The following is a 12,421-nucleotide window of genomic DNA, read 5'->3' on the forward strand; positions in this document are numbered from 1 at the left end:
AGTGGGAGATCCTTGGACATAAAGGTATGCATTTATATCAACCCACTGTGTGCCAGCTCACCTGCTAAAGCTCTAGTGATCGCAGGTTTCAAAAGTTGGAGATAGAGCTGGAGAAAACATCCATAGTCTGTTATTGAGATGGACATGGGGGAAGCCACTTCTTGCCCCGGGATTGGTAGCATAGAATGTTGCTACTCTTTGAGATTCTGCATGGAATGTTGCTACTCGTTGGGATTCCGGAATCTTATTATTGTTTGAGATTCTGGAATGTTGCTACTCTTTGGGTTTTAACCAGGTACTTGTGACCTGGATTGGTCACTGTTGGAAGCAGAATATTGGGCTAGATGGACCATTGGTCTGATCTACTATGGCTATTTCTTATGTTCTTATGGCTCTAGGTTAACCAGTGCCCTCTGCAAAATGGAAATTGGCACTGCCTTTGGTGGTGGCAGCTTTGGCAAAACACCTCCTCTGGGGGCGCTGAAGCATAGTCTCTAGAACTCCTGGCTCTCTTGAGGGCTGAGTCCACCACCATGGAATTGTGGGGTAACTGAGACCTCATCAGTCCAGGTTCACCGTGGATCCGATACTGGGATTTCAGCTTTCCTCGGGACCACAGGGCCAGACAGAGGGGCCGACCAGTTTCGCATAAGGACTTCCTTCAGTACCTTATGCAGAGGAACTGTCATGGCCTCTTTAAGTGGAAAAGAATAATCCCGGACCTCGAGCATCTCAGTCCTGGGCTCATCCTCAACCTCCACAGGGAAGGGAATAGCCGTAGCCATTTCCCAGACAAAAGAGGAAAAAGACAGACTCTCCGGTGGAGATAGTCTCCTCTCTGGCGGAGGGGAAGGATCAGGTGAATCCCAAAGGACTCATCAGAAGAAAAGTACCTGGGATCCTCATCTGACTCCCACGAACACTCCTGCTCAGTGTCGGATAAAACCTGTGTTAAGGTACTTCGACACTGAACCTGCCTCGACGCCGAGGAATGATGTCCTCTATGGCGATGTCAAGAGGCCGACGCCCGGTCCAACTGTGGCAAAGCTCCCTCCTCCGACGTCAGAGAGTCGACCTGGGTGGCAGCTGACGCCGATGCAGCAGGCGGCACCAAGATCGGGGACCTCGCCGCAGGAGAAGGGCCGGACACCGCTGCAGCAGACGGCACTGAAAGGGGCAAGCACCCCTGACACTGAAGCTGTCGTAGCAGTCCCTCCAGAAGTTCTGGAAACAAGGCCCAGATGCGCTCGTCAAGAGCCGCCATCGGAGAAGGCTGCGGGGTCAGTGGAACAGGCGGTGTCAGAATCCTTGGAGGCTCGGGAGCAGGTACCGGGCTGCTAGGAGACCGATGCATCGGCACCTCCTGTATCGAGGGGGAGCGATCCTCTTGGCGCTGATGCTTCTCGGGTGCCGACTCTCTCAATGCCCTGGAGCTCCCGGTACCATGTGTTGAAGGAGAATGATGACGGTGCTTCTTCACCTTTGCTCAACACCCGTCATCGAGACTCCTCAGTACCGATGAGGATATGGAATCCTCACATCTCCTCGGGGCTGGGTCCGACGAAGGTCGGTACCGGGGGGCCTGCATAACAGGAGGCCTTGAGGCAGGTGGAGACCCACTCGACGCTTCACTGCTCCCAGCGCGAGTTGGTCTTTCAGCAGCCATCACCTCTCTTCTCAACATCGATGCTTCTTTCAATGTCGACGCCGCCGACCTCGGTACCAATGTCAATGTCGAAGGACCGGACCGAGCCCTAAAAAGTTTTCTCGTTGGGCTTCTCGAGACGCTTGGGTCCATTTCTTCATACGAAGGCACAGACTACAAGAGGCTGGGCTATGGTCGGGCCCCAAGGCACTCGATACACCAGGCGTGGGTATCGGTACCTGAGATGGTCCAGTTGCACCGAGTACAACGTTTGAAGCCGCTGGGTGTCTTCGATGACATGGAAGGGAAAATTGCTTCGGCGAAATCAAACAACGCGATTGTGCCAAAAAAGAGAAGGGCACAAAAAGGGAGAAAGGCCAGCCGCGTCGAAAAGAAAGTAAACTTAAAATAGAGAAAAAAATACTAAAAGTAACTACGGGAATATATGTTTTGGGGTTTTTTTTTAAGAAAATGACTAAAATAATAAAAGAAATAGACGTCAGACTCTGTTCCTGGGCCAAGAACAAGGAGAGCAGAAAAAAATCTTGTCACCTCGTCGCGGACAAAAAAGAACTGAGGAGGCACGCTCACGTGACGGGCGGTAAGTCGTGCGCGCTGAACGCGCACCAGAAGACTCTGGCAAAACTTTTTAATTTTGCTGGTGAAAATTTGCCGTTTCCTGGGCCGATGCGGACGTCGACCCACACGTGAGAACAAGCAGCCTGCTTGTCCTCAGAGAAGTGTACTTTCGCACAGATCTACCATTTCTCCACTGTTTCAGCAACTTACATCTGTTAGAACACTTTTCCACGCCTAAAGTTCAGCGCCATATATAGAATTCCCCCGGATGTGTGTTAAGTGCGAGTCTCACACATGCTCTGACCAGACTCCACCTATGTGTATGCCTACCTGTACAATACACGCTAAGACATATGTGTATTTACAGAATAGTGCTTAGGTAGATTTTCGGCATTTATGGGAGTAAGAGTGCAATTAACGCATATATGCTTGCATTCGAAGCATTTACATATGTAATCAGCACATAACCATTACATCTTTTTTTTAATGAATTACCCCTTTTATGTTGTTGCCATACATATAAGAACATAACAATAGCCATACTGGGTCAGACCAATGGTCCATCTAGCCCAGTATCCTGCTTCCAATAGTGGCCAATCCAGGTCGCAAGTACCTGACAGAAACTTAAATAGAAGCAACATTACTGATCTCAGGGATAAGAAGTGACTTCCCCCATGTCCATCTCAATAAGAGACTATGGACTTTTCCTCCAGAAACTTGTCCAACCCCTTTTTTAAACCCAGACACGCTAACCACTGTTACCACATCCTCTGGTAATGAGTTCCACAGCTTAAATATTCATTGAGTGAAAAAAATATTTCCTCCTATTTGTTTTAAAATTTTTCCATGTAACTTCATTGAGTGTCCCCTAGTCTTTGTACATAGAGTCAGGAAATGTATCCGCTCTCCCGATTCCGAGTTCAGTGATTGGCTGTTAGATCATACTGCTTACCTTATTTTCTCCTAAAATATCATCATGCACAAGAACACAGAAGCATACACACACCTGGGTCATGAAGACGGATTCCACGTTGCCTTCCTCTGCAACAGGATCTAGTAGGAAGTCTTGGGTCTTTTTGTCACGGGCCTTGTGATGGCTGTTAGACACCTGTATATTCTCAGAAGTTTCCTCTCGCTGTTGCTTCCAAACTGATATGACTGGTGAAAAGTGGCCAGCTAATAACTGTGATTCTTTGCCAAAACCTATGAGTTTGGATCTGCCAGAAAGAAAATCCTGGTAGCAATGCTGAGGAGCTTCTAACATCAGAGGCCGCTTTGGTACCTTTGGAATATATGTTTCCACCTACAATAGAATTAAAGAAAGGAACTCAAACGAAACACATGGAAAATTACTGTTACCAGGAACATTTGAAGAACCGTTCTCATGTCAGCAAATCAAATACTAAGCAGGCTAACTGGGTCTATGGAGAGATCTGCACATGTATTAAAAAGGAATATTTCTGGCTATGTTTCCTTAAGGCAGAAGTATTCACTCCCTATCCACAAGGGCCATAAATGGATCAGGCTTTCAGGACATTCCTACTGAATATGCATGAGAGATTTACATGCAATGGAGGAAGTATGCATGCAAATCCACCTCATACATATTCATTAGAGCAGGGGTTCTCAACTTAGTCCTCGGGACACATCCAGCCAGTCAGGTTTTCAGGATATCCAAAATGAATGAGATAAATTTGCATGCACTACCTCCATTGTATACAACTCCATCTCATGCATATTCATAGTGGGTATCCTGAAAACCTGATTGGCTAGATGTGTATTGAGGACTGGGGTGAGAACCCCTGCTTTGGGCGCCTAGATGTAACGTGCTGAGCACAAATTCTATAACAGCATCTGGGCACCAAGAGTCTGTTGTAGAATACGAGTGTAAATCGGCGTCTATGTGACTTAAGCCATGTCAATAGGAAATGTAAATGCGTTACCCAGAAATTATGAGGGTGCTGGCCAACAGGGTCGGCCAGGGGCAAGATGTGTCCCCCGCCCCCCAACCGATTACTGCCTGGTTAGCGCCACACACCAAAAATTTAGTGGACGCGCATAAAAATGAAATTACCGCCAGGGCCACACGGTAGCTGGGTGGTAGTTGAAAATTGACGTGCGTAGGCGCCTACGCGGCTTAGTGAAAGGGGCCCTTAATATCTCCACTATCTGGATTGTGGAATCTGAATATTCCATGTCGGCCACCATCCAGAAACCGCCACTGAATACCTGAATTGATTTCAGCCAAAGCAGCCACTGCTTTAAAAAAAACCACCAACTGTCAAGGCTAAATATCAGACAGGCTATTTTTAGTCGATTAAAAAAATACAGATCACAGCAGGACTTATCCAAAATGCCATGCTGTGAGCTCACTTACGGTGGTATCATTTGTTAGAGGAGCTGTGTACAAGGTTGCCCAAGACCAGAGAGCGGGGATGACCAACACAAGGAAAGTCACGGGTCAAAAGGAGTTTAGTCAGCCGCAAGAAGCAGATAAGAAAGCACTATTTAATGAAGGACTTGACATAGGCCCTGTTAGATCCTTCAGATAATTACTTAGCCGCTTCTTGTGGCTAACTACACCCCTTGCTGACCTACTCAGGTTAACTTATATCAAATCAACAATAGGGAGATAGTTATATATGGCGTTATCAAACAACTCTATTTATTTAGTCTTAACATTTGTGAAGATTAAATGCCTATTAAGAGGAAAAAGCCTCTAGAAGCCTCCAGTGAATACTATTTGTTTTTGTATTTCACTATGGAGAGCTGGACTTCATCATCGGCTTACAAAAAACCTCTTTTAAGCATCATAGTTAAATGTCATTATTTCTTATAACATGGAACTAGCACTAGTGTTTTAATTAGCTACTTAGCTTCGGGCAGAGTCAAAATTTGACTGGTCGAACCCCGACCTACGATGGCCGTCGTTTCGAGAGACCTGCTTCAGGGTACGGTAGTTCGTTGCATCTCTGCTCGGAAGCGCTAGAACTGTGCTACAAAAACAAATAGTATTCACTGGAGGCTTCTAGAGGCTTTTTCCTCTTAATAGGCATTTAATCTTCACAAATGTTAAGACTAAATAAATAGAGTTGTTTGATAACGCCATATATAATTATCTCCCTATTGTTGATTTGATATAAGTTAAACTCAATTGATTTTGGGAGATAACTTCTTTCTATGATTTAGTTTAAGACCTACTCAGGTTGCCAACTGGCTCCATTTTTTTCCTGTAGAGTTGGATACAGTTCTGGTTTTATGTCACTGCATGCAGAAGTTTCCAGTTCTTAGTCCCTACTCCATCCCCCCCCCCAAAAAAAGAAAGACTGCAAGTTCGCACATATAGGGCCTGATCCTATATAAGACGCAGCGACTTGCGCACGTTATATTGTGCACGAGACCAATGTACGTGTGCTACTCAATTGAGTAATGAGCCAATTATCAACATTAATTGTCAATAATTAGAATTTACACATGCTTCTTTTTTAGGCATATGTGCGCGTAAATTCCAACGCGCATAGCTGAAAAGGGGATGTGGCTATGGGAGGAGTCGTCAATCACATTTACGTGTGTTATAGAATTCAGGGGAACATTTAGGGGTGAGCATTTACACCAGATTTTCAGTGACATAAATGGCTGCGTCTAAATGTCCGTGCATTCCCCCAGCCTATGCGCTATTCTATAAACCGCATCTTACTGTAGAATCGCGCTACGTGTGTTATTCTGACGTGGCTACATTTTAGACGCAATATACAGAATCTGGCCTACAGTGGAATAAAACTAGGACTGAATCAACCCATCTTGAACAAATGGAGTCACTTGGTAATGGTAGTAAGGTGTGTAGCTGAAGCTTTAAAGAACTGCTACTGAGCTGCGCCCACATCTGGTTATCACTGATACGATGGAAATGAAACAAAAATGATTATTCATTAGTGAAAAGGATCATTTTTGGTTATCTTGAAATTGTACAAGATGGATAAAATGTTTCATACTTGATCCTGAAGGAGAAATTTTGAATGTGTTTTCAAAATTGACTACACAGGGCACGTTCCCGTACGCTTTCCTCTCCAAGTTAGACTTTAATGGACCGGTTTCCCATATTGGGCCTTTGAGATATATTGTGGGATCCCTGAAGATCATCTGGCTAAGCGAACAGTACTGGATCCTACTAAAGAGACACCAGACCACTGGAAGTAACTTCAAGAGGCTCTTGCAAGTCTTTGTGTTAGGACTGGGACAAACTAGAGAGAAAACCTGAGGTCTCTTTGATGGCTTCTCAACGAGAAATTGAAAGATGTGTTGTTGCTGTTAGATTATAACAGGGGATAAGAAGATGGGCTTTGTAGGAAAGTTTAAAACTAACACTATTGCTCATACCTTTCTGTGAGCCTTGACAGGAATGGCAATATGTAATCTCTCCTTCTCCAAACTTTTTCTCCGTATTAATTTAATCCTCAGTTGATCCTGTAGAAAGCTGGTCAGCAATGGAGGATCACCTACAAATGTAAAATATCTTCAACAATGTGCTTTTTAATACTGCATCAGATCACAAAGACCCACAGAGCTGCCAAACTAGAGACTGAATCCTTAAGTACCACTATCAAATAACCACTATCTACAATGACTCAGAAATATCTCCTACCAACCTTTGTACCCTCCATGCTCTTCCCATCTTCTCCTTAATCGCTCCACCGCCTTACCTATCCCTATCCTTTTTCTCATACCTCTTCTATTCCCACTTACTCCTTGTTCATTTGTCCTATCACATACCCCCTTTGTTGATTCGTTTACTATAGATTGTATTCTCTTGTTACTATGTAAGCCGCATTAAGCCTGCGATGAGCGGGAAAGCACGGGGTACAAATGTAATAAATAAATACTACTACTACTACTCAACATTTCTAAAGCGCTACCAGACTTACGCAGCGCTGTATAGTCAAACACGAAAAGAGACAGTCCCTGCTCAAAAGGGCTTACAATCTAAAGGACATAACAGAGACAATCAAATTAGGACAGCATAGTACATTTGATTACACAATAAATACTACTTCATTGTATCAAACCAAATCAATTAAATGGGGGGGGGGGTAATTTCATAATTGGGCTACCATCCCCAGCTTCATGTCAGCAAATCAAATACTAAGCAGGCTAACTGGATCTATGTTGAGATCTGCACATGTATTAAAAAGGAATATTTCTGGCTGTGTTTCCTTAAGGCAGCAGTATTCACTCCCTATCCATGAGGACCACAAATGGGTCAGGCTTTCAGGATATCCTAATGAATACGAGTCAATAAAATTAGCAAGCCCGACACAGGCCGTGTTTCGCCCCACTGGGCTGCATCAGGGGCTAATAAATATCTGTCTGTTGAACTTGCAATTTGACAGATGGCACTTCACGAAAACAAATCTTTCAGAAGCTGTGAACCGACATATGCCACCATAAAAATGTAAATTAAAAAAAAAGGTAAATTTTTTTATGGTGGCATATGTCGGTTCACAGCTTCTGAAAGATTTGTTTTCGTGAAGTGCCATCTGTCAAATTGCGAGTTCAACAGATAGATACTCAAGTGGAGACTATATGATCATACAGATTAGCCCCTGATGCAGCCCAGTGGGGCGAAACACGGCCTGTGTCGGGCTTGCTAATTTTATTGACTTGTATCCATTAAATATTGTTTTCCACGTATATATCTGCTTCGTTTGGTTTCCATCTTGGAGTTTGCAGATCGATTACCCTGCTGTTTTCTTGGACTATCCTAATGAATATGGAAAACAAAAAAAGCAGATCGTGTAGAAATGAAATGCAATTTATTTAAACAATACAACAATATTTATATGAGTACAAACAGCCCGACACAGGCCGTGTTTCGCCCAACTGGGCTGCTTCAGGGGCTATAAAAGATATTTAAAAAATAAAATTGGTGAGTAATCTGCTGTAATATTACATATCTAGGTAACATACATAAAAATTATATACACATACATGTATATGCACATACAACAAATATATCATGTATATACATACATAAATTTAAAATAATATGTATCTCATAAAACATGCCCTATATAAAACACTTATCGCTTGGGCAATACATATATAGAGAACATCCTTTGTTGCCAAATATAAGGCAACATTTTGCCTTATATTTGGCAACAAAGGATTTTCTGTATAGGTGGGTGTCTTAGCCTATGTTAATTCATTCTCATGTATACATAGGATATAGCTGTTCCTTTTCTTTTGATTTCTGTTTTATCAATATTTAATATAATTTTAGATGATGCTCTCTATATATGTATTGCCCAAGCGATAAGTGTTATATATAGGGCATGTTTTATGAGATACATATTATTTTAAATTTATGTATGTATATACATGATATATTTGTTGTATGTGCATATACATGTATGTGTATATAATTTTTATGTATGTTACCTAGATATGTAATATTACAGCAGATTACTCACCAATTTTATTTTTTAAATATCTTTTATAGCCCCTGAAGCAGCCCAGTTGGGCGAAACACGGCCTGTGTCGGGCTGTTTGTACTCATATAAATATTGTTGTATTGTTTAAATAAATTGCATTTCATTTCTACACGATCTGCTTTTTTTGTTTTCCATCTTGGAGTTTGCAGACCGTCTGCCTTCGTGCTTTCTTGGACCCTATCCTAATGAATATGCATGAGAGATTTGCATACAATGGAGGGTGGTATGCATGCAAATCCACCTCATGCATCTTCATTAGGGCAGGTGTTCTCAACCCAGTCCTTGGGTCACATCCAGCCAGTCAGGTTTTCAGGATATTCAAAATGAATGTGAATGAGATAAATTTGCATGTATTATCTCTCCATGGTACGCAACTCCAGCTCATGCATATTCATTGTGTGCATCCTGAAAACCTGATTGGCTGGATGGGTACTGAGGACTGGGTTGAGAACCCCTGCATTAGGGTCATCCTGAAAACCTGACCAGTTGGACTTTGAGGACTGGGGATGAAGACCCCTGCCTTAAGGCCTATTTAACTCGCTGTACACATTGCTTCGGGTGAATTTCTTCAAAAACGTTTTGCTGTCCTAACCTTATTTACTTTACTTTACACTGGACTTGTATCCCGTTAATACCGAGATAGTTCGAAGCGGGTCACAGAAAAGTATGAGTGAACCATATATTCAGATAATACAAATCGGACATTTCTTATCTGGATACTTATCCAGTTAGTGGACTGAATATCACTTTTAATCAGAAAACATCTAGCTCTGCCTTCCCTCTGCTTCAGATAGTGCTGAGGAGTCTGCGATTCAGAGATACTATCAGGAGGGGGGCAATTGTATAATTGGGTGCCAAAATTAGACACCTAGATGCAACGGCCTGAGCGCAAATTCTCTAATGGCATCTGGGTGCCAAGAGTCTGTTAGAATATGAGTGTAACTCGACATCTATGTGCCTTATGCCATGTCACTTAAGAGCCACGCCTATGTATACACCCCCTTGCATGTATGCACTATGTATCTGTTGCCTACGTACCCCGTCCCTTCAGTGTGGACGCCAGAGTAAGGCTTGGAATGCACTGAAAGCACCAGAATGAGGTTTAGAATACACAAAGAGAGGCTACTAGAGCACTAGAATGAGGCTTGAAGTTCCCTGAGAGAGGCTATTGGAGCACCAGAATGAGGCTTGAAATACACAGAGAGGCAGCCAGAGGACTCACAGTTGGAAGATCTCACTGTTGCACTCCCTGTTAAAAATTCCTGGCTGTGCTACTGCACTAAGCCCCTCGCCAGCCCTAATTCTTCTATCCCCCTGCCCCCAAGTCAACCTGTAGCCCTCTTCTCCCATGCCTAACCACCATGTCTAGGATTACCATATGTCTCCAGATGAGCCAGTCTGAGTTTTAGTCCATTGAAATCTGCACTGCACATAATATTCTACATGGTGTCTCACCAGAGACTTACACATCAACATCAACATCTCCTTTTTCCTGCTGGCCATTCCTTTACTCTCCCGTACCTCAGTTCTAAACCCAGCTTTTATTGACCCTCTGTCAGAGTCTCTGCCTCCATTCCAGTTCCTGGTTCTATCACTGTCTCCGTGTGTGATCTAGAGATCAACCAAAACTGCTTTTTAAAATTTTGGCCAAAACCTAAATTGCCACCAAATCTGTTTGAAATCTTTTGGCCGAAACCAAAACTGCAGCCAAAACCCATCACAGTATCCAAGCCAGAATATAATCATTTAAATAATGAAAGACCATATTTTACCTCCAAGCAAAATAGCCTCCACACACATGGACCGCAGCTAATGAAAACTAAAACAAAAAGCCATGGTGCTTTTACAGTGGCTGACTTTCCATCACACTTGGAGTAACAGCTGACATCGTAACTCCAAAGAGAGGCTAATTCCTAAGGAGCTTATCTCAAATTTACAGACTTAAATTCCTGCTAAAATATTTTTATCAAAAGCATGTATTTGGAGCACTTTATTTACCTTATAAACTACTGTGCAAGATCATAATTTCATTATTTGCAATTGCAGTACAAAAAAAAAAAAAAAAGAATACAAAGAATACCCCCTCTTCTTCCAGGATTACCTTACAATCCCTGTGGTCTACAGATATAGTCAGGGTAGGAGTGATGCCCCAGTCGTGGCAGCCATTTTGACAGCAGAGCCAGAATGGGCAGGAGTAACTGGGGATCGCTCCTGCCCCAATTATACCCCTCGACCACCAGATAAGACCAAGGAGGACCTAAGAGTGAAGTAGGAGGCACTCAAAGAGGGGGGGGGGGGGGCTGGGAGGAGGAGGGATAGAGGGAGGAAGACCCACCGAAAACACATGGTTATTTCATCCAAAACTAAAAACGTGGCCGAAAAGGTGGGTTGTGTCCATCTACCAGCAGGTGGAGATAGAGAGCAAACTTTTGCCTCCCTATATGTGGTCATGTGCTGCCGGAAACTCCTCAGTATGTCGATATCAAAGCTCTATCCGCAGGACTCAGCACTTAGAGAATTACACCCACGAAGGGACACTCTGCCCAGCTCACCACCGCCGAAACGGGGGAGGGGAATTAACCCAGCTCATCCCCACACAAGTGGGGGAGGGGAATCCGTCCAGCTCATCCCCGCGGAGCGGGGGAGGGACACCACACCCGCCGATGCGGGGGGATCTGGCTTATCCTGCAACCGCAACCGCGGGAGGAGCTGACTGACCCTAACACCGCCGAAGCGGGAGGGGTACAAAGCTGCCCTACAGCCGCACGAAGCGGGAGGGAGTGCCGGCAGAATTTATGTCTCAATCCAGCCCCGTAAAACGGAGGGGAGAGGAATGCAGCAGCTCACTGTAACACAAACTCGTCTCAACTCTTGAAGAATCCAAGTGAAAGAAGAACTTGAACACGAAGTCCTCCTGAAGTAACTGAAGGCTAAACTTGAACCTAAAATTCAACCAGAATATAAACAGTACAGATATCTGGGAGGGGCTATGGATTGATCAGCTATGATTAATGGAAAGAAAATTATCAGGTATGATTATACATAATTTTACCTTCCATATCATCAAGCTGATCAATCCATAGACTGGTGGGATGTACCGAAGCAGTACTCACCCAGGGCGGGACATAGAAATCCCTGACCTCAACACTGAAGCTCCAAACCGGGCCTCCGCCCGTGCAGCCACAGTCAAACGGTAATGCTTGGAGAATGTATGAGCCGAAGCCCACGTTGCCGCCTTGCATATCTCTTCCAAGGAGACGGATCCGGCCTCTGCCATCGAGGCCGCCTGAGCCATCGTGGAATGAGCCTTCAGCTGGATAGGCGGCACCTTCCCCGCGGCCATATAAGCCGCTGCAATGGCTTCCTTGACCCACCTTGCCACTGTAGGCTTAGCAGCCTGCAGACCCTTACGAGGACCTGCAAACAGGACAAACAGATGATCCGATTTCCGGAAATCATTGGTCACTTCCAAGTATCTGATGATGACTCGTCTCACATCCAGATATTCAAGAGCGGAGTACTCCTCTGGGTAGTCCTCCCTACGAAAGGAAGGGAGACAGAGCTGCTGATTCACATAGAAGCGAGAACCAAACTTGGGCAGGAAGGCAGGCACTGTGCGAATAGTCACTCCTGCCTCAGTGAACTGCAGAAAAGGCTCTCGACATGAGAGCGCCTGGAGCTCGGAAACTCTTCTGGCTGAAGTGATAGC

The 12,421-nt window shown here is 44.3% G+C and overlaps 1 protein-coding gene across 1 annotated transcript in view; it reads right to left on the reverse strand.

Moving 5' to 3' along the window:
- The window catches only part of XRRA1 (X-ray radiation resistance associated 1), a 116,922-nt gene that overhangs the window by 19,490 nt on the left and 85,011 nt on the right, over positions 1-12,421 (reverse strand). Inside the window, exons 13-14 of the mRNA XM_030199996.1 lie at positions 6,602-6,720; positions 3,231-3,527 (exon numbers count right to left, since the gene is read on the reverse strand). Coding sequence (XP_030055856.1) covers positions 3,231-3,527; positions 6,602-6,720 — 416 coding nt within the window. The remainder of the gene's footprint in view (positions 1-3,230; positions 3,528-6,601; positions 6,721-12,421) is intronic.

This window comes from Microcaecilia unicolor, chromosome 4 (genome assembly GCF_901765095.1).
Source record: "Microcaecilia unicolor chromosome 4, aMicUni1.1, whole genome shotgun sequence".
NCBI lineage: Eukaryota > Metazoa > Chordata > Amphibia > Gymnophiona > Siphonopidae > Microcaecilia > Microcaecilia unicolor.